The 21,449-nt window shown below is 38.0% G+C and overlaps 1 protein-coding gene across 6 annotated transcripts in view; it reads left to right on the top strand.

Moving 5' to 3' along the window:
• Positions 1–18,978, top strand: part of LOC146160448 (talin-2-like) — a 30,613-nt gene extending 11,635 nt beyond the window's left edge. Inside the window, exons 19-52 of one of the 6 annotated variants that reach the window (XM_083384017.1) lie at positions 98–223; positions 311–442; positions 575–817; positions 1,016–1,132; positions 1,244–1,378; positions 1,521–1,733; positions 1,987–2,214; positions 2,597–2,716; positions 3,526–3,723; positions 3,902–4,041; positions 4,132–4,225; positions 4,331–4,543; positions 4,681–4,824; positions 5,295–5,456; positions 5,572–5,712; positions 7,211–7,392; positions 8,106–8,253; positions 8,443–8,529; positions 8,781–8,951; positions 9,624–9,695; positions 10,042–10,074; positions 11,135–11,272; positions 11,487–11,714; positions 11,931–12,077; positions 12,309–12,478; positions 12,675–12,858; positions 12,965–13,090; positions 13,581–13,697; positions 14,131–14,316; positions 14,992–15,205; positions 15,544–15,668; positions 15,833–15,958; positions 16,502–16,747; positions 17,960–18,978. In XM_083384017.1, coding sequence (XP_083240143.1) covers positions 98–223; positions 311–442; positions 575–817; positions 1,016–1,132; positions 1,244–1,378; positions 1,521–1,733; positions 1,987–2,214; positions 2,597–2,716; positions 3,526–3,723; positions 3,902–4,041; positions 4,132–4,225; positions 4,331–4,543; positions 4,681–4,824; positions 5,295–5,456; positions 5,572–5,712; positions 7,211–7,392; positions 8,106–8,253; positions 8,443–8,529; positions 8,781–8,951; positions 9,624–9,695; positions 10,042–10,074; positions 11,135–11,272; positions 11,487–11,714; positions 11,931–12,077; positions 12,309–12,478; positions 12,675–12,858; positions 12,965–13,090; positions 13,581–13,697; positions 14,131–14,316; positions 14,992–15,205; positions 15,544–15,668; positions 15,833–15,958; positions 16,502–16,747; positions 17,960–18,193 — 5,340 coding nt within the window. In that variant the 3' untranslated portion in view covers positions 18,194–18,978. Of the gene's footprint in view, positions 1–97; positions 224–310; positions 443–574; positions 818–1,015; positions 1,133–1,243; positions 1,379–1,520; positions 1,734–1,986; positions 2,215–2,596; positions 2,717–3,525; positions 3,724–3,901; positions 4,042–4,131; positions 4,226–4,330; positions 4,544–4,680; positions 4,825–5,294; positions 5,457–5,571; positions 5,713–7,210; positions 7,393–8,105; positions 8,254–8,442; positions 8,530–8,780; positions 8,952–9,623; positions 9,696–10,041; positions 10,075–11,134; positions 11,273–11,486; positions 11,715–11,930; positions 12,078–12,308; positions 12,479–12,674; positions 12,859–12,964; positions 13,091–13,580; positions 13,698–14,130; positions 14,317–14,991; positions 15,206–15,543; positions 15,669–15,832; positions 15,959–16,501; positions 16,748–17,119 lie in introns of all 6 variants that reach the window. The other 5 variants (XM_083384018.1, XM_083384021.1, XM_083384019.1 and 2 more) reach the window with 5 other exon arrangements.
• Positions 18,979–21,449: the final 2,471 nt, after the last annotated feature.

Genomic DNA, 21,449 nt, shown 5'->3' with positions numbered 1-21,449 from the left:
CATGAATAAAAAGCCTTAAAAACTGTATTTCATGAAATGGGGACATTACAGCAAAGTCGTAAGTGTTTGTAACGTTCTGTAAATACCTCTAATTTAGGGTTCAGGCGGCTCTAATGGCAAGTATGATGATCAGTGTGAAGTGATTCTTAATGCAACAGACAAACTTTGCAACAGCATGGGAAACGCTGCCGTCATGGTGAAACAGGCTCGTTTATTGGGACAAGTAAGTTGTAACAGAAAACAAATTATTTTTAATCCAAAAATTGTACGATAATTGCTTACTAATCAACAAAACATAATTTCACCACAGACAACTTCAGACCTGGTGAACATGTTAAAAATGGAAGCAGAACACGAATCAGACGATGATTGGAGAAAGAAGTTACTGGGAGCTGCAAAACTGCTTGCAGATGCAACCGCAAAAATGGTCGAAGCTGCCAAGGTAAAATAAAAAAGTTTTTTATACTCTCGGAGTTTTATAATATCCTGCTGTTCTCAGATTAATTTTTAAAAGTTTTACAAGTATATAAACATCAAAGGAAAATCCGCATTTTCACGCTTTGAATTTTAACAGGGCGCTGCAAGCAATCCGCATGACTCACTTCAACAGCAAAACCTTAAACTTGCTGCTGAAAATTTGCGGGCAGCCACAAACGCAGCCACACAAAACGCCTTAAGGAAGAAGCTTGTCCACAGACTGGAAGCAGCAGCTCGTCAAACTGCAGTGGCCGCCACTCAAACCATTGCTGCTGCCCACGCTGCTGAGGAATTTAACACAAACAAAGCGAGCCAAAATCAATTGATCACACATAGCAAGGTAGCATAAATGGCAAACTTTTATATGTTGTAGATGACAAGAGGGATTAAACGCGCTTTAATTTACTTAGGTTTGTCGAATAGAAAAAACTTCTAAAGTCGAAACCGGATAGAACCCGGTTTTATTTTGGATCGCTATATTCCAAAAATTAGGTTTCATAATTAGGCATGAAGCAAAAACTCTATTATTTTGTTGTAGACCCTTCAACAAGAACACATTCCTAAACTTCTGCAAGGAATTAATGGCGCCTCCGTAGATGCAGAAAATCCTGCCGCACAGCAAAATCTCATTAATGCCGCCAATGAGTTTGTTCCGGTAAGCATATAACATGGTTATTTACATAAAAGAATATTTTTGTATGGTATTGTTGTTCAAGTTGGATATTTAAAATTTCAAAATAAATAAAAATCTGTATTTTATTTTTAGCCTGGAACTCGTATGGTTGGTTGTTCCAAAGCGGTAGTGCCAACTATAAGCGACCAAGCCACTGCTCTTCAACTTGCTGGTTGCACCAAGAAGTTGGCAATTTCAATTGCAGAACTAAAAACCGCCGCCATAAAGGTATTTTCTCAAATGTTAGGACTGTTAAACCTTCTAGGAGAATTTCCTAAAATGCTAAAGGTTTCCCGTAAAAAATATATATGATAAATATATTTTTATTTTAGTAATTTGGAAATAAATGAATCTCTTAAATCGACTTTAGGCAAGTGAGGTTTGCGGTCCAAGTGGAATTGACGCGGCCTTGGAGACTGTTCGTGTACTGGATAGGCAGTTGTCTGATTATTCAACCGATGCCAAATCGGGAAACCTTCAGCCTCTTCCAGGACAAACAATGAAATCGTGCGCACAGGACCTTGGAGCAACATCGAAAACTGTTGGAGCTTCTATGGCCCAACTGCTCACAGCCGCTGCTCAGGTGCGTCAACCTGTCTTTATTTTTAGTACACAGTGTTGCTTTTTTGCAATCATTTTGGTAAAACAAATTGTGTCCCGAATAGCATTATCGTTACAGTTACGAAATTTGTTCCAACTTTGTACTCATAGGTTAGCCGAATCTCCAACATCAATTAGCCCCTTGTTTTGCTTTTTCGATAAAATTGTTTCGACATGCTATTGAGTTAAGCAAAGGTTTCAATCAACGTTGATCGAATGTATGTGAAACATTTTAGGGCAATGAAGACTACACCGGCATGGCGGCACGTGATACTGCCAATGCCCTTCGTTCACTGGTCGCTGCTGCGCGTGGAGTGGCTGCAAACTTACCAGACCTCAAATCGCAGTTACATTTGCTGGAGACCTGTCGCGACGTCATGGACAAGTCGGTGAATCTCATGCAGGAAGCAAAACTTGCGGTGGACGACCCGGAGAACCCCGAGAACAGACAACGACTTGCACAAGTATTTGAACATTTTGTTTGATATTTGTCCCTGTAATTACTTTTAAAGCATCAATATAAATTATTAACTTCCACCTTTAACCATTTTATAAGTAATATTTTGGTTTACTTCTCAGTCACATTAACTAAAGACCATACAAATGAATGTGATGTCTACTTGACCTTTTTGGCTTTAAAATTGATTTATTATCAATAATTAACATTCAAAGAGGATAGTTTAGGCAAATCCACTCTTATGTCTTATTTCACTTAAATCTCTAAGAACTGTTCAAAGTGACCCTTAAGTAGACCTACACGCGAGGTTGCACAAGAAATACTTTAATATCTTTATCAAATTTAAAACAAATATGGACTGCCTTTCGGTAAGCTATTGTTATTTTTAGGTTGCCAAGGCGGTATCACATGCGCTAAACAACTGCATTAACTGCTTGCCGGGTCAAAAGGATGTTGACAAAGCACTAAAGAATATTGCTGACAGCAGCCGACGACTTCTTTCAGGCCAGGTAAATTGAACAACTCATATTATTTATGTAAGTATACCTGCTTGCTCAAATCGTTGGCTACTATCTTTATTCTTTTCTATAAGATTTACCTTATCTTGTGTTATTTATTTGTCTGTTCTTATTTTTCACCTCTTGTTATATTATTTCATTTTTCATTTCTCATTTTCATTTAAACTTTGCTATGCTTTTCATTTTCTCGCTTTTTCCTTTTCCACTTGCTTATGATTTAGCTTCTGGATGAAATAATTTCTCGTAATGCGTCATATTCTCGCTTGCCTTCTGTTGAACTACAAGATAAGGTGACTTGGCCTTAAATGCAAGTTTCACTGGATGTTTTGACTAAGCTTTTAAAATTCACGAATCTAGTTGGTTAAAACATAACCAAATTCAGTTGCTTGCCGTTTTTTAACACCCTCCACCCCGTTGCACCACAATTGAAAAGTGAGTTGAATGTTCTAGTTTAAATATTGAACATTTTTTTCATTAACATTTTACTATATAATTACAAAGACTTGATCGGGACGTGGGCGACTGGGCGTAAATACTTGCATCACGAGCTGTATCTGTAAAAACAATGCACCTTCGCAAACTCTTTTAATAGTTTGCTTGCATGCATGAAATTAATATAGTTAAATTTAGTTTTGCCTGATACACGTCTGTGTTTAGTTACCACTACTTTTTTACACCCGGATTGTAAAACTGTGCTTATTGCTTACGCAGTTTTGAACTCTTCCCAAGCTAGTATACCAAATTATTGTTTGATGCAATAGCATATATTTTTCTCATTAACCGATGTTCGATCTTCCTAGTTCCCTGCAACGACTTCCAACTTCCAAACTGCGCAATCTCAACTAAACAAAACCGCAGAGGAGCTGAACATTGCGGCCAACGATCTGGTCGGAGCGTCCCGTGGAACACCTCACGAACTTGCCGACTCGAGTTCGAACTACGACGACCGATTTAAAGACCTTTTGGATGCCGGGCTTAATGTTGCTGGACAATCAAGGGTAACTCTTGCAAAGCAAATTTACAAGTTAAAGTTTTTTTTAGGAATCTTGTATTTTTGTTTATTTCAGAAATAATTAAGGAAAAGAACCCTTATGGAGTTTTAGTACGCTTTGGTGTTTTCTAGAAACAAACTAAATATACTTGGGTATAAACTAAATATACCTTTACAAACAACAGGACAAAGAAGACCAGAATCAAGTTATTGGTAACCTGAAGAGCATCTCTATGGCGTCTAGCAAGTTGCTTCTTGCAGCTAAAGCTTTGTCGGCCGATCCTGGAGCTCCAAACGCGAAAAATCAACTTGCTTCTGCTGCAAGGTAACTCTAATTTGTGGGAGCAACATTATCAACTCTAATTTGTGGGAGCAACATTATCGGAAACAACTATTTTGTGTTTGTTGATAACAGGGCTGTGACTGAGAGTATAAACAACCTGATAACGCATTGCACACAGACAGCTCCTGGTCAAAAGGAATGCGACAATGCACTTCGGCAACTTAAGGTAACTCTAAACTGTCTAATTGCTTCGATGTTACTAAACTACTAACTTCTCCTTTTTAAATGTTTAAAATGGTGTTCACAAAAGTCCAATTGCTTTTTTTAACAGACTGTAAAAGAAATGCTGGAAAACCCAAACGAGCCGGTTAATGACAGCTCATACTTTGACTGCTTGGAAAGCGTGATGGACAATTCGAAAATGTTGGGTGAATCGATGAGCGGAATTACGCAGCATGCTCGGGCAAGGGAATTGGAGAGCTTCGGCGAGGCTGTAACAGCAACACAGAAGTCACTTATAGGATTGACTGAGGCAGCCGCACAGGTGATAACACTAATACAGTTGTGACAATATTCACGTGAAACAGGTGACATTAATTAATTAATTAATTAATTAATATTCTTTGTTCTGCTTTTTGCGGAGACCTGCGTAACCACTTCCTTTTAAAACATTGCTTTCAGGCCGCTTACTTGGTTGGTATAGCTGATCCTAACAGTGAAGCTGGAACCCAGGGCCTTGTCGACCAGACTCAGTTTGCTCGAGCTAACCAAGCTATTCAAATGGCTTGTCAGAGCTTAATTGATCCCTCAAGCAATCAAACACAAGTAGGTCTAGAATTTGTACCTTGAGACTATCACATTATTGTATTGCCAGGTGGAGTGGATTTTGTAGGTTCTAGGCCAGCTTTTACAATTTTTATACTCGCGCCCCACCTTGTTTAAAAAAAAAAAAAAAACATAAAGCAGAACAGCAATTTATTTCCATGTAAGTTGCATAAATGCGAAGCATGTAACTGTTTTTTGGATACCAAGTGTTAAATTCGAGTATTAGTAGCAGGGAAATATCACTTCGCCTTAATGTTTAGTCATAATTCATACGTAGTTTGTCAATTTCTCGCGCCCCCCATGTGAACCTCACACGCCCCCAAGGGGGGCGCGCCCCCCAGTTTAAGAACCAATGTTCTAGGCGTTCGATTCGTTTAGTTACAGAATATTAAATGCTATTACAGTTTACTTGTTATTTACTCATTACCCATTGGTATTCGCATATTTAATACACATTTCATTGGTTTTAGGTGTTATCAGCTGCCACCATTGTTGCCAAACATACTTCAGCTCTGTGTAATGTGTGCCGGGTGGCGTCAAACAAAACCACCAACGCAGTGGCAAGAAAGCACTTCGTGCAGTCAGCCAAGGAAGTGGCACACGCCACTGCCAACCTCGTCAGGACAATAAAGGTATGTTCCGCATCTATTTGTATTGCTTATGTCTTTGCCTACTATTGTTACTTAAAATGATTTATTACATAGTGTTTGTTATTATGCAATCGTGAAACTTTTGCGTTTTGTGCAGGCATTGGACGGAAACTTTTCGGAGGAGAATCGATCTAACTGCGCCGATGCCACTCGACCTTTAACCGATGCAGTTGAAAATCTCACGACTTTTGCATCGAACCCCGAATTTGCCAGTGTTCCTGCTAAAATTAGCGATGAGGTAATGTAGATTGTTTACCTATAAATCGATTTGTTTTTGATAATGCATTATACGTAGTTTTACTTTCAAAAGATTTTTTGAAAAAACTGTTTAGTTTTATACGTTAGTCGTGCTATATATTTTAAATTTGGATTTTCTATATCAAAATTAGTTAATTACATAATAATAAGGGTGGTTACTTTGTTACTTGACATGAAAAGTCAAAATTTATACGTTAGTTTTAAATTGGTCAAAAATATTTGACGTCAAAATCGTATCCAAAATTCACAAAAGACTGTTAAAAAACTATTTTTTGAAATTGTCGTTTAGTTTGAAACTTTTTTCACCATTTTAACACCATTTTAACCGTATCTTTTATCTTCATTGGATCAATATATACGGTATACACGAGACGACAGAATTCCCTAAGTATATATGCCTAGTTAATCGCATTCGGTTAAACTCAGACTTCGTTTTTGCTTCAGATAGGTGTGTATCTATTATTTGCATTAATAGACTGAACAGTATTTGTTGTATATTTTCTGTGGTTGTTTGCGATTATTCTATTTCCTATTTCTATGACATGCCAAGTCTTTAATAATTTTGTGCAACTTTTTTACCTTGTATATCTGCTCACTCGACATTTTTCTCTAATAACCAGCTTCCTGTTTTTCTTCGGCATTTTATATCTATTTGTTTTTGATACGCCTAAATTGTATCACCTATAAGCATTGTCAAGACGTCTGCATAAACCCGGAAACTTAAGTATTTTGCGTTTCATCGGTCGTCAGTAAAATATCACAAACAATTTACTGACGACACCACTATTGCAGCACTTTATAGAACAATGCAATGTTTAAATCAATGTATTCATTATGGTCAAATTTAAAAATATATATATTTTTAGATAAAAATTCATCATTTTTTTATCAAAGAATAATCGCCCTAATTATAATTTATGACCGTTTAGTTTATAATCTAAAACCATTACGCTCGAACCAGGTAACCCAGGGATTCCCAACCTTTTTACGATCTCGTACCACTTGGACGCTCTGTAGTGTCTTGCGTACCACTTTTTGCAGAACAACTAATTTGATCGAATCATATTTTTATATATTTTTCGGTTACAACTAGCATTATTCAACGCTATTTGTAGCCTAATTAACGCCCACTGTCCCACAGCGTTGGACGCTTTACAAAGCATCTGTGCTCCTTGCCGACAATTAACGTGGCCTGTATTTTGAAGATCGCATTATTTCGAAACAACAGGAATAGTTACGTAACAGTAAGAATGGGCTTCAGGGGAATTGTTTTTATGTAAACAAAACCAGATAAACAAAAAGTTGTGAATCCAAGGTTTTGTGGAAAAAACGGAAGCTACTCGCGTACCACCTGAAAAACCTTCGTGGTACGCGTACCACAGGTTGGGAACCCCTGAGGTAACCTATATATGATAACTGACTCAGTATGCGTCAACCATTGTCACCATTTACTTCACGAAAAGTGTTTTTTAACCCAGGCACGTGAAGCACAAAAGCCTATCATTGACTCAGGAAAGCAGATGTTGGAAAGCTCCTGCGAGTTGATTAAAACAGCAAGAAAGCTAGCAAACAACCCCAAGGACCCACCTACATGGCAAGTTATGGCCGGCCATTCCAGGGTGGTTTCCGACTCCATCAAGAAGCTAATAGCAAACATCAGGTGTGTAAGGTTACCCGACCTAAGAATAACAATTACATCTACATAATCTCATGTGTAACATTGTGCATTGAGTAACTAACTAGACAGATTTAAGCAAAAATCGAACATTAACAAAGAGTGGATTATCTGCTATATGGCCAAGTAGTTTGTCCTCGTTACGGGAATGAAAATTAAAAACAATTGAAAACTGAATGGGGTTACGGTTGTTGTATTTTTTGTCAGGGGGTATTTTTTCAGGGAATAGTTTTGGTCGTTATAAACAGCGTTATTTACCAGGGTTACTTTGGAATATTATATATTTTACTTTGATTTGGTGGTTAAGGCTATGTGTGGCGTGTTATCTTTCCCTTGACTTGTTTTTGCAAACGAAAGTAGCCCTTCTCCAAAAATAACCCTGACGCTGACTCCTGTTTTACACCATTCTAAAGCGTTTTCGACACATTCAGCACCCTTTCCCCTTCAAAAAACACCTGCCGGGAAACTAATCCATAATAAAAAAAGTTAATTTTTGACCTTCCTTCTAATAAAAACACCCCTCCAACTGTTCTATGTTAAGGGCCTCTAGGTTGACAGACCTCTTAACGATTTCTAACAAAACTAAACAAACATCAGTCTGAACCATACCAAAAAAGTCAAACCAGAAAATACATTTGACAAACACAAGATATACTCATCTTAAAAAACAAGGGGTTGAAACTGCTGTTTGTATTTAGGGACAACGCTCCAGGACAACAAGAGTGTGACGAAGCGATCAATACAATCAACGATTCCATCAAGCTCCTTAACAACGCCTCCCTCTCCGCTATGGATCAGAGTTTGCCTGCAAGGGGCGACAATTCATTAAAAGGATTTCAAGCAATGGTGCGTGAAAGGTTTTTTGTTTTCAGTTTTAAAATACGTTTTATTTACATTCCAAGTTCTAAAAAAAGTAACAGCAAGTTAAAGTAACAAAAATACTATATTTAGATTTTGCTAGATTGTGCTGTGTAACAGTGCAACTCTAACCTAATCGTTCGCCGTTGCGTGCTAATTTTCAACTTCCATCCTTAGGTTGTGGATACGGTGAACCAGGTCAACACTTGCGTCGATCCTTTGGCAGCTGCTGCAAAGGGAGATGCCTCTCAACTTGGCAGACAGGTGATAATGCAGAAAGTGCTTGGCTACTTTAAAAAAAGTAATCATTGGAATAATTAATTAATTTGACCGGAGGCTCGTGCTTTTGAGATAAACATTTGGTATAAAAATGAGTAATTAGGTTGAAAACGTCCGTTTTTTTATTATTTAGATTGCCTTTATCTGTATTTTGTAATTAAATTTTTGAAAATTGAATTTCTTTGTTTTTTGCTCTTGTCGCTATCTGTTGTCTTTAACGAAACACTTTGTGCAAGGTTGCTCAAATGGCAAGCTATTTCGGACCGCTTGCCAATGCCACAATTGGGGCCGCTTCAAATTCTGTCAATCATCAACGCCAAATGGACATTCTCGATTACAGCAAGACACTTGCCGAATCCGCTTTGCAACTTATGTATGCAGCAAAAGAGAGCGGTGGAAACCCCAAGGTGAGAATACTTTAATATACGTTTCCTGCAGTATCCAATGTCAGGGTTAGCGAATCAAAAAGTATTTTGCCACTAAATAGTAAGATCCTCAATATGCAAATGGTGGCCACACACTACCAGTAATTTTTAACTAAATTTTATTTTGCATGATGACTGACCATAACTACTTTAATTTTGCATGAATGTGTCAACACATGGTTTGATTTATGTTATTGATAGAAAAAGACTTGTACACCTTAACAATTTCATTAGTTTAAAAAATCAATATAATTTAAATCCAGTTTTGTCACTTGTAATGTAATATATCTAAAAAAAGCGATATCGGCCGATGTTCGTTCGCATGAAATCCCACAGTCATCAGTTTGGAACTCCTGCCATTTGTTTCATAATATACTTCTGCTTTTTTTCAAACAAAACTATTAATTTTTTTCTACTTATGTCCTAAATTTAAACAAAATTGCCATTGTATTTATACTTAGGCGACGACACGACTAGGGATGTCCGGTACCAGTTCACATTTCCAAAAGTAGTACCCAAGAATTATTGTTGATTTGTTTTGGGCTATATACATATCAGATCATACCGGATCCCGTGTTATCGGACATCCCTAGAAAATCTGCATGATACAGTTAGACCAGTGTGTATTTTTTGTTACCTTTTTCACACTTGCAGGATCCGCAACTGCACATGCACAATAACACCACTGGCGAATTTATCCGTCACCAACCTAACCAGCATTCACTGGTGTGTACTTTCTATTCAGCGCTTTTTTAGCTTTTTGTTGCATAGGCGGTTGTGCTCGCTTAGCATTAAATTGTTATAGTGTTTTTATTTTACTTCACTGCATGCAACATACAAACAGTTGAATCAACTGAAAGTTTGAGTTTACTCTGTTTGATGATTTGTTCACAGTCGCCATGTAATATTTTATGTTTTTCTATCTTTTTATTTTTTTTCTAAAAAAAGGCTTTTTGAGTATGTATTAACAAATAAGATCGGCGTGTGTGGTCACAGTAGGTTAGCGTAGAAAATAGTACTAAATAATATTATTATGCTTATCAGACAGCTAACTTTGCTTGTTTCTTCTTAGCCTGTTCCATTAACGACAAGAGGATATAAACAGGTTACACATTTGTCGGTGTGGTGCCTAATTTTGTGTTCAAATTTAGTTGTTGTGTAAATTCGTGTATTGCTATTTGATTTTGCCTAAACCAGTTGGTCTTAAATAATACGAAACGCTTATTTCCTATTTTTATGCATGACTTAAATATCCTGTTTGTGATTAATCTTGTGGGTAACTTGGAATTTTCTTTTTATACTTTTAACACCCTTTTCCTTATCTGTCGAATTTTATTATTTTTCCTTTGCGGTTTACAAAAATCTTTAGAAAAAAGTTATAATCCAGTGGTTTGTACTCTTTAGGGTAAAAGTTATTGTTCCTGTTAAAATCACTATCGGGTCTACCTTTTTGTTTAAGTTCTCTATGTATCTAACTCAAATAGCATACCAAACTTTGTCATATTAGCTTTTTTTATTAAACAAATCTCAATTACTAGAAAAAAGATGTTGTTGTTGGTTCGGAACCTCTGATATAGATTTATTTTCACAGCTCAAACATATAAGTTAATAATATTTTTTTCCTCAATAAAATTGACTTATATTCTCAAAACTATATATTTACAAATTGATTATTCATTGTTTAATAATATTTGTCAAAATATTGTTACATTTTGTTTTGTATTGTATTGCATAATTTAATGTGAAATGTGTTTTGATTACTTTCATAATTTATTACTTAAGACAGTTGAAAAAAATGGTCTGCAGAATTATTTCAAATACCTTACTATGTTCTTTTTACATTATACAAAAGTTTTATAAAGGTTAATTTCAAAAAATGTATAAAGGGTAATTTTTAAAAATAATTCTCCCTGATTTGGGTTGTGGACATATCTAGTTTACAAAAATCTTTATAGCCGATCTAATAATATCTGTCAATTTAGGTTATCAATCAACCGACTAACCACCTAAAATCATCCCTGAAAAACCAGATCCTTTTTACTTACACCCGTTTGACACCGTAGTGAACCAGTATTTTGATTGACAGTGGGACATAAAGCAATGCAACCTTAAAGGTGGCAGCATCAACCGTCGTCTAAAATAAAATATCCACGTACATGTTACAGGCGGAGAATGCGCACGAAGCGGTCGATGAAGCATCAGAAGCAACCAAGGAGGCGATCGACGACCTACTCAAATCTGTGCAAGAAGCACCAGAGGCTCTTGTGTCTGGAATGGTCGACAAGATATCTTCTTCATCAGATGTAAGTGTATTCGCTGTTTGATTTGATTTTGTAAGGAAACAACAACATTCTGGTAGTATAGCGTTTTACTATCTCACTTAAATAGGGTAATGTATTGAGCATTACTGTATGTTTAAAAATTTTACAACACGCAAATAACAGTATTTGTTTCAGAAAGAGTCAGCTTTTTGTAGAATTACCCAGTTATAAAAACCGCGAGTGTGTTCGTTTTCAGTTGCTCAACAAAACTCTCCCTCCGCCCGACCGGGATGAAAATTTCGCAAACTATCAGGGCAGGATCATGAAAAGATGCCGCGCCATCGTGGTGGCCAGTAGCGACATGAGCATGGCAATGAACAACGAGCCAGACGACCTAACGGTGTTGGCCAAGAAAGTCACAGGCGAATATGAGGGACTTGCCAACGACGGCGCTGGTGCAATGGCCCTCGCCGACTCCACCGAGGTAAGCCCCCCCCTCCAAGACCTTTTTGTATTTTTTCAATGTTTCGGCAAATAGGCAATCGTCGTTGTAAAAGAAAGGGATTGCCGAAACCTTTAAAACACCCTAATTTGTTGAATTGATAAGGTTTTCCATTTTTATGAAAACGTTACACTTGATATAGATTGTAGAATTTTCCCGCGTTTATTATTAACAGTTAATGGTAATACCTTCCCTCAGGTTAGCGACCACATCAAGAAGAGCATCCAGGAGTTGGGAGGAGCTTGTAAGGATCTGGTAAACGCGTCCGGCTCTGTTCAAAGTAACCCACGTGACGTCAGAGCCAAGAAGGAACTGAAGGACGCCGGCAAGAACATCAACGAGAAGGTCGGGGTCGTAAACTTTAACCTTAGTTACCAGTAGTTGGATATACTAAGTTTTTGACTTCTTATTGTCTTTATGGTTGACAAATTGAACATGGGTTGGCACACAAAAATAAAACCATTGGCAAACCTAACTTAAGAAAGTTTAGTAGAAATAAAAAATGGTTGACTTTTACACACAACGCTTTATCGCGCGTTTAGCTTTCTCATCTAAGTCACACTTTCTTTTTCCCAGGTCTCGTACGTGATGTCCTCGCTTCAGCAAGGAGGTCGGGGCACCCAGGCCTGCATTAACGCGCACACTCACGTGCAAGGAATCATCGGTGATCTCGATACAACTCTCATGTTCGTCTCGTCGGGAGCGCTCAACCCAGAGACCGACTCCGAAACATTCGCCAACTACAGGTTTAAAAACTCATTTTCTCTGTTAACAACCGCAAGAAAAGCAAGAAACTGGGATGCAGGGATTTTGTCTTTACTTGATTGTCAATTCTATTTATCGCCAATAAAAATATAAATGTGTTTTCTAGATGCATTTCTCTTATTCCAAATAATCTTACACGGTTTATGTAAGTTGTTTAATCGAACGACCACTTACCAGGGAGAAAATCCTGGCGACAGCAAAAGCTCTGGTGGAAGACACCAAACACCTGGTGGCAGGCGCCGCAAGTGGTCAAGAGCGACTTGCAGCCGCGGCATCTTCCGCCTCTACGACTATCAACAAGCTGGCCGAGGTTGTTAAGTTAGGAGCAACCAGCCTCGGAGCGGATGACCCAGACACGCAGGTTAAGCTTTTTAAAAGTAGAGAGATAAAGTGCCGTAAATCCTATCGTCGACACACTCACCTCCCTGAAAAAATGAGAAAAAAGTTCTAACATTGCTTGTTCCTAGGTGATTTTAATCAATGCAGTGCGCGATGTCGCATCTGCCCTGGGCGATCTGATTAACGCAACCAAAGATGCTGCTGGCAAATCGTCGTCGGACAGCGCTATGTTTCATCTTAAAGCTTCGGCTAAGGTAACACCCATAACTGCTATAAATCATTTTGTGGCTCCTATCAATTAAGGTAATATCATTAAGGTATTTTCTTATTGCCCAACACGTGTGTTTGTTATTTGTATACTATGAGCGATCTTAAATAGTCTGTGGTCCATATAACCGTGATATTTGGTATAATCTTAACAATATTCATGCTTGGATCTTTTCTGGTATCGACGACCTACATCCTTATCGCCGTACACTAACTACCCGGGTTTAGATGTATTTCTCCTTGTTTCCTTCTTCTTTCTGCCGTCTGCCCCGGCAGTATAATATATATTCTTAGAATCAGTGCCATTTTACTATGTTGAATATGAATAAAAAGCTATTTAAGACGTTCAAAATGATACCGGCTTCTGTATGGGTTGGTTTGATATTTTTACGACGTTTCAGTAGAACCTCCAACCATTAGGCTCCAAAATATACGCTATATTGTGATTCGAAGTTATTTTAAAATTTTATGTTTCAGGCAATGGTTACCAACGTGACGTCTTTGCTGAAAACGGTCAAGTCGGTTGAGGATGAGGCGGTAAAGGGACCAAGAGCCATCGAACAAACTATTGGCTCCATCAAACAAGAGCTCAAAGTAAACCCTACCTGTTTCTTTATTACATTCTAAATAAGTTACGCCTGTCCGACCTTAACAAATATATACACAAAGGCGACTGCTATGATTTGGAATCATTGTTAACTTCTCTAATTCCAACATCAAGAAAAAATAAGTTAGAACACGCGAATAGATACGCTAACCCAGGGCTTCTCAAACTGGAGGTCGTGACCCAGCTGGGGTTCGCGCAACGAATCTACGGGGTCGCGAGTAAAGCCTTAATTTTTCCTTACAAAGTTTTACATCTATGAAAATGTCATTTTTTCTGTTTTATATGCTATTGGCAAACTTAATACAGAGCTAAACCCTTAAAAATGCACCTTACTTCAACCAATGCGTGCCAAAGCAGACAACGAGAAAACATTATGTTTGTGCGTAGCAAAAAGTTGAACAAGCAACATTTTTTTCCCAGATGCTGTACTCGGTTGAGGGTGAAGAACGTCGCGCGTCGCCTGAGGAGCTTATTCACGTGACAAAGCCCATCACGAACGCGACCGCCAAGGCCGTGGCGGCTGGCAAGTCGTGCAAGCAGGACGACATGATTATCTGCGCCAACATGGGAAGGAAGGCTGTTTTCGACATGATTCACATTTGCAGGGTAACCTTATTATTGATTGTTGACGAGAACGGCAGTGAAGCAACAATAATAATGAGTCTGCGTACAATCATTAACCGTGACTTCTATCCAAGTACTAATCATTTCGCCTGAGGCAGTGGCGAAGGCAAACTAAAAGTGTGTACTTTTTTTACTCAAAATTTGTTTTTCCTATTGATGTCTTTTCGAAATGGACACTAATCGCCTGATAGCTAATTAGAATTATGTCATTATTTTAGGCTTGAACGTAATATCATATATCAACTGTTGCGACTAGGCATAATATTATTCAATAATAGCTCTTCTGGCACCTATAATAGTTATCCAAAGTTTAGGCGACCTATTCCAGTCGCCCACTTCTGGGTGAATGACGACATCGAATTGTAAGTTTAAAAGAATTGTTTTTAGATAAGTGTAATAAAATTTAAGGATTGTTGCATACGTTCTATATGACTGCATTGTGGCTACGTTTTTCGGGTTAATTCTGTACTGCCTATTCGACAATAAACGAAAAAGCGCCATTTAAAAATATTGATTACCTCGCGGCATGCCGGACATGGTATCGCGGCATAGCAGTGCGTCGTAGTACGCTGTTTGCCGATCACGGTTCTTATTTTTTGAACTTTTGCTACAAGACTGTCGCTTTCAAAACGTTGTTGAACTGTGTGTTGTTAATAGGCATCCGCGGCGACGACCGAGGACCCCCGTCAGCAGCAGGACGCGCTAAAAATGGGCCAGACTGTGGGCGAGTCGTACGCAAACCTGCTCTCCAACGTGCTTGCAATCAGCCAGCAACCTGGCAACAACGATCTCAAGCAGAAGCTGGTGCCACTTTCGAAGAGCGTCGCGAGCGCTGTCAGCAACCTGGTCAGGACTGGAGAGAGTATGAAAGGTAGCAGAATTTGAAATACGATATCGTTGTCGGAATTATAAAAAGTGACCGGACGTCTTCAGCTTACGCAGCGAGGCACGTTACGTTTCTCTCGTGCTAAATGTATACATAAAAAATTGATTAATGAAATTTATAAAAAAAAATAGTCAAAAGCTAGACGTACGATTTAGAATAGAAAACACTGAAAAAATAAAGGTAGTGAAATACGTCACCGATAGAACCTTTTTTGCTCTAACATTAAAAGACGTTTGTTATTAAGCTTTACCGGTATAGATTTTTCCTGTTTATGCGAACTTCTAAGCCAAACAAGTTAATTACTATCTGATGTTTTACCCTAGGTTCCGATTGGGTTGACCCCAACGACCCGAATGTCATTGCTGAACAGGAGCTTTTGGCTGCCGCCTCCTCCATTGAAGCTGCCGCTAAAAAACTCGCTCAACTTCGACCAAGAAAGAAACCAAAGGTACGTCAGTCTTCCAGTATTTTGTTTTATTTTTCCTGTTATTGAACAAATACATTCAAGTAAACCAGTCGAACTTTTTTCAGTCATAAACGACTTAAATGCTACGTTTCGGGTATTGTTGAGGAAATTATTGCTGTTAAAGTAAAAAATCGTTTTTTACGCAGGAAGCAGATCAGAGTCTCAACTTTGAGGAGCAAATTCTTGAGGCGGCCAAATCGATCGCCACCGCCACCACTGCGCTCGTTAAGGCTGCTTCCGCTGCACAGAAGGAGCTTGTCTTACAAGGAAAAGTGTGTCTTTGTATTGCATTGTTAATTGATATTTACCAATTCAATAAATTAAGCAAACTGAACTAGAACGATAATATCAAACCGGAAAGGATACCCGATGCCAAGTGTAATTATAGTTACTTTTCCAATACTAATAGCATCGGTACCAATCCTATGGAATTTGTTTGTGTATTTCAACCATGGTTTGTGATTCAACGAAACGTTTTCTATACGTTATAAAGGACGTTTTCTCACTAAATATTAAATCAACAGTCGAATAAACTTGGCTTTTAATCGATAAAGCGGCTTAACAACCTAAAACATTACACTTGCATGTAACTTTTGACGTAATTTGGTTTCGCTTGTCACGACCGTACTTAAAATGTCGGTTTCGGCATCTGAGTTAGATACGAGCTATTGGTCACCCCTTTCTTAAATCGGCTTATACTCCTTGAAAATAGTTTGTTTAATATATTTTTATCTATTTATATATATTTTAAAATATAAACGACCGATTCCAATTCGGAACGCTTCCCCCCAAAATGCTAAATTATGCGTTCGCAGGTGGGCTCGACTGCGAACATGCGTCGCGACGACGGCCAATGGTCCCAGGGTCTTATCTCTGCCGCCCAAACTGTTGCAAGCGCCACTGGCAACCTGTGTGAGGCTGCAAACCAAGCGGTGCAGGGTGAGGCCAGTGAAGAATGGCTCGTCACCTCTGCCAAGCAGGTTGCATCGTCAACTGCCCAATTGTTAGTGGCCTGCAAAGTAAAGGCCGATCCCAACAGCGAAAATATGAAGCGTCTTCAGGTAACGCATTTCTTGTGCTTATGGTATGTGTTTTATTAACTTTAAAATGCTTTTTATTTGGTTTGTCCACGATTGTTTATTGATGAACCTAGAGTTTTATCAACTGTCGCCGTAACAAGCCTTATCGGCATTAAAGATGTAAACTGTTTTAGTTTTGGCATATAAAAAGGAAAAGTTGCTTTCCTTTTTTATAAGTGTCTAACTTGTTTGTAAAGTTTTCAAGGTGTTAGAGAAGGCAATACAAAGGCAACCAGTTCTTAACTAGTACATGAACCCTTTCGAACGTTTAAACCTTCATTTTTTTAAACTTATCTGTGTGTTTTTGGAAAAAGTGCCATTAATAAGGTTGGTGTGTTATTGGTGGTGCGGTAGGTGGCAGGTAACGCTGTGAACAAAGCCACTCAGATGCTGGTCGATTCGGCGAAGGACGCCGCTTTCCAGGAACAGGACGAACAAGAAGTTCAGTTGAACAAGGGAATGGTTGGCAGCATAGCGCAGGAGATGCAGGCCATGGAAATGATCCTTGCCAAGGAGAAAGAGCTTAAGAATGCTCAGGCGCGACTAATGGAGTTGCGCAAAAAGAAATACCAACACAATTAAATCCATCACCCCGTATAGCCCCCCTAAACACCCTTACCCCACCACAGTCAACACCTTCATACTTGAAAATTATTTTTATTTTGGCATGTCAAATATGATTCAGTTTCGAGTTTTCGTTTTACAGCTTTATATAGTGGAGAACCAGTTAGTGAATTTTAATTTCCAGTGATTACGTTGTTTGGCAATATTCTTCATTTTCTGGAATAAAGCCAGTTTTTAGTTTGCATTTAGAACAGACGGTTTTCCGATCATCAAATCAATTGTTATTACTTTGGAATGAAATTGCTTGTATTTCCAGATTTTCAGTTGAGTGTTTCTTAACAAGATGTAATTTTAGTTTTCAGAAATCAGAAATTAATTACAGAAATCTTTTTTTTATTATACTAGTTAACATTATTGAGTTTCTGTTAATTAATTCCTACTTTTTTTGCATGCTGCATTTTATAATTTTGTTATTACGCACAGGTTATCATCGCATGTCCAAATTTTCGGTTTCTTAATTTTGGTTTCTGTTTCTTGTCATCTGTTTGCATGTGATTCGTCGAACCCTCTTGCCTCCACCCACCCCTCTGACCCCGACATGTGCGAAAAATACGTGGGACTTGACAACAGATTGCTGGCAACGCGGTCAAACACGCTTCCGAGGATTTGGTAAAAGCAGCGTCGGATGTGACGCAATCTGACGATGAAGTGGAGGTTGTGATTAACCCGCATCTTGTCGGTGGCATCGCTCAGGAGATGATGGCTCAGGAGGAAATCCTTCGCAAGGAGCGTGAGCTGCAATCCGCTCGCGAGAAACTAGCCCAGATCCGCAAGATGCGCTACCGCGATGAGGACTCCGATTAGTATAAAAAGGGAATCCCTTTGTGGGTTGTTATCTATAACTGATGTGCTTTGCAGGCCATACGCGCTCCGCTTACCAAATAATGTATCCTTGCACCACGGCACTGCCTAAACGTATTAAGTGTTTACACAAGAAGTTGTTGTTTTTTGATGCCTAAGATCGCAGCTAATAGCAATGAATCGCTTTCACTTGTTTGCATTTTAAAACTGAAAAAGTAAAAAATCAACGCTTCATTTTAGTGAAACGTATGCTGCAATCTATTTTATATAACTTCGTAAAAGTTGTTTTTGTATACATGCTTGATATTATATGTGATTTCATCTAACCCGCATTTATTCTTTGTTCTTTTGAAACGCCCAATTACGCGTGAGTTTTTGACATGAGGCCCGCCATTATGTTCCAGCTACCCCCATGAAAATATACTTGTAAAATAACATTGTTTATAACTCTTATGTGTGTGCATTAACCGCTAATCCGTCGCCCAATTTTGTAATCGTAGCCCCGTATGCAGAATGAAATTTCAAAGTCTGTACAAAAATTTAGTCATTTTTGCGCCCCATTTTTGTTTCTGATTTGCGTGGTGATTGCTGTTTTGCGCCGGGAAGCACAACAACTAACATTTATGGTATTTAAAATCAATGAAACGTTTTATTTCTTACAAATCCGATACAAGCGTAGTTATGGTTATCAAATTTAAATTGTATGTAAATGAAATGCATTGGCTTTGATATAACCTTGACGTAAACGGAGCCAATACAGTTTTGTCATAATAAAGCACTGACTTTAAATTGTATATTTGGATACTTAATTTAATAGCTTTTACAGACATTTGTGATAAAAACAAGCAATTTTAAACTTATGTAAGAATAAATTATTCGATACATTAACAAATAAAGTTAAATTTAAGACCCCTTGTTACATGACCCTAAAGCATTAAAAATAGTCCTCATGCGTTTGAACCTTGTAGTAAAAAATAAACCCTAAATGTGATATTTTTCATGGGAAATTTAAATGATCCTGTGTGGTGGACATGGATAGCAATTAGGCAGAGGTAAAACCTTGTACAAAAGCCATGTTACTTAACCTAGCCTTTTAGGGCGTATACAAACAAACATAGGTTACCTTAGCGCTCTGTTTTCTTATCATAAAACTGCCGTAAGTGGAATATATTAAATAAAGTAGAAGAGACCCAGCATTACATTCGATATAAACCTTAAATCATGCAACATCACAATAGGACAAAATCACAATTCTATTTAGGCTAATTCGGACAAAAATTTATCCATTGCGTATAAGCGATTCGTTTGTTTTTTCGAGCGGCGCCCCATACACTAGGTCAGGGTTGGCGAACCACTGACCCGCGGGTCACGAAGAGACTCACCACAGATTTTTAATGACCCACTTCAATGTTTTCAATTATTTTCAGGAAAGAATAATTGTACATAAAATTATTCGAAAACCTGGTTAAACCATGCTGGAAAGCTTTCTGCTGAACTCCTGTATTTCCATAAAAAATGTGGCAGCATTTGTTAACTATCAAGGTTTTTAATATTCGTGGGAATCCGAATTTGTAAATCGTCCAACAAACTTGAATTACCAACCAAGACAAAAACATGTAAAACGATGAAGCAGTAGGCTACTTAATGAAGGTGATTTACCGTAAAGACTATTAGTTTTTGATAAGGGTGTTTAATAATATCGGATTGGTGCCGATACCTGATACCAGGTTTAGTATCGATATTCGTCCGATACTAGTTTGGTATCGGTGCCGATACTATGATGAGTTATTATAGGCATTTAGGCTATTCATTCAATGCATTGATTTCTATCTTGCAAAGGTAAATTTTTTAAAAGGCCTATATTTAGGGCTACCATATTTTCAGCACCCAAAAGGAGGACATTTTTTTGCCTTCAGCACCTAAAAGGAGGACATTTTTTTTCCAAGTAAAACGAAAGTAGAACTGTTACGTTTGAGAAAAACGTGCCATATCCACAAGTGATACATTCAGCTTCGAAATTAATACGTCCCTTTCTGAAACAAGGATACTGCTGGCGTAGCTCATCACTAAACAGAGTTTCGGCGTTATAATTTATAGCTTATTTTGCTTTATGGTTGTCTATATTTAAAGAATAATAAAGAAAAATGAAAGCATCTGCTCTAAACCACCTGTATGCCTGTGGTTCTTAACCTTTTTTCAGCATAGACCAGTGCTTCTTAACCTTTCTATAGACCAGTGGTTCTTGACCTTTTTCCAGTCGCGCCCACCTTTGGTTATTTTCCTATGCCCTGTGGTGTTTCAAAAGATGTGACGACACACAATACAACGGCAATATTACAAAAAACATTATCAATTCGCGCTAAAAAGTTTAAGTCCCCCTGTTGCTATAGTCTGTTATCATATATAAAATATGCCTAAAAAATAGTTCGAACGGTGGAAGAGTTTTATCGTTTATCTATGAGTTAGCAAAATTGTAATTACATATGGCCGTTATACCTTTGATGATATGAAAACATGCAATGGCATTCAAAGATACTTTACAAAAAAGAAAAAAATTTGCAGTTTCAATAATAAAGTTGGCAAAAAAAGAGTTTCTATAGCGCTGTAGGAGTAGTGTACAACCCAAAAGAAACCATTATAATCATTGCATAAAATTTAACATGGAGCTCGGGCCCCCTAAGAATTGCTTGGCTCCCCCCCGGTTAAGAACCGCTGTTATAGACTAACTAGATAAGCTTCTGTAAGAAATAAGATAGTTAGCACTAGGCCTTCCAAACTTATACCTTTGCTTTATTAATGGGCCTTTTTAGATGTGAGGTTATGTTGCCATTTTTCTGGCGCAATGTTTGTAAAAACAATCAAGAAGGTAGGGCTGGAAGGGAAATTTGTTGGAAAACTGTTTTAAACCAGCAATTAAGCATGTTTCATGGCTACAGTATATTTTTGGAAATAAATACAACGTCTCGCCCAAAATTATTGTTAAAAGTATAAGTAAGTAACTCGAAATGCGGAAAAAGAGGACATTTGAACTTTTTTGAGCGTCCTCGGAGGACCATTCAGTTTTCTTGAGAAAAGAGGACAAATCCTCCTAAAAGAGGACATATGGTAGGCCTACCTATATTACCTAAGCAATAGCATAATAGGCTAACAACATGTTTCAAATTGCTGATTATAAATTGCTCGGAACCGAACTTGATTTGGGTAAGTAAAACGATTCAAACCCTAGATAATACCACATTCGTAATACAAATAAGCAATT

The sequence above is a fragment of the Ascidiella aspersa genome, chromosome 3 (genome assembly GCF_963924565.1).
Source record: "Ascidiella aspersa chromosome 3, kaAscAspe10.2, whole genome shotgun sequence".
Classification (NCBI taxonomy): Eukaryota; Metazoa; Chordata; class Ascidiacea; order Phlebobranchia; family Ascidiidae; genus Ascidiella; species Ascidiella aspersa.
The sequence above is the reverse complement of the archived record's forward strand: the minus strand, read 5'-3'. Positions and strand labels throughout refer to the sequence as shown.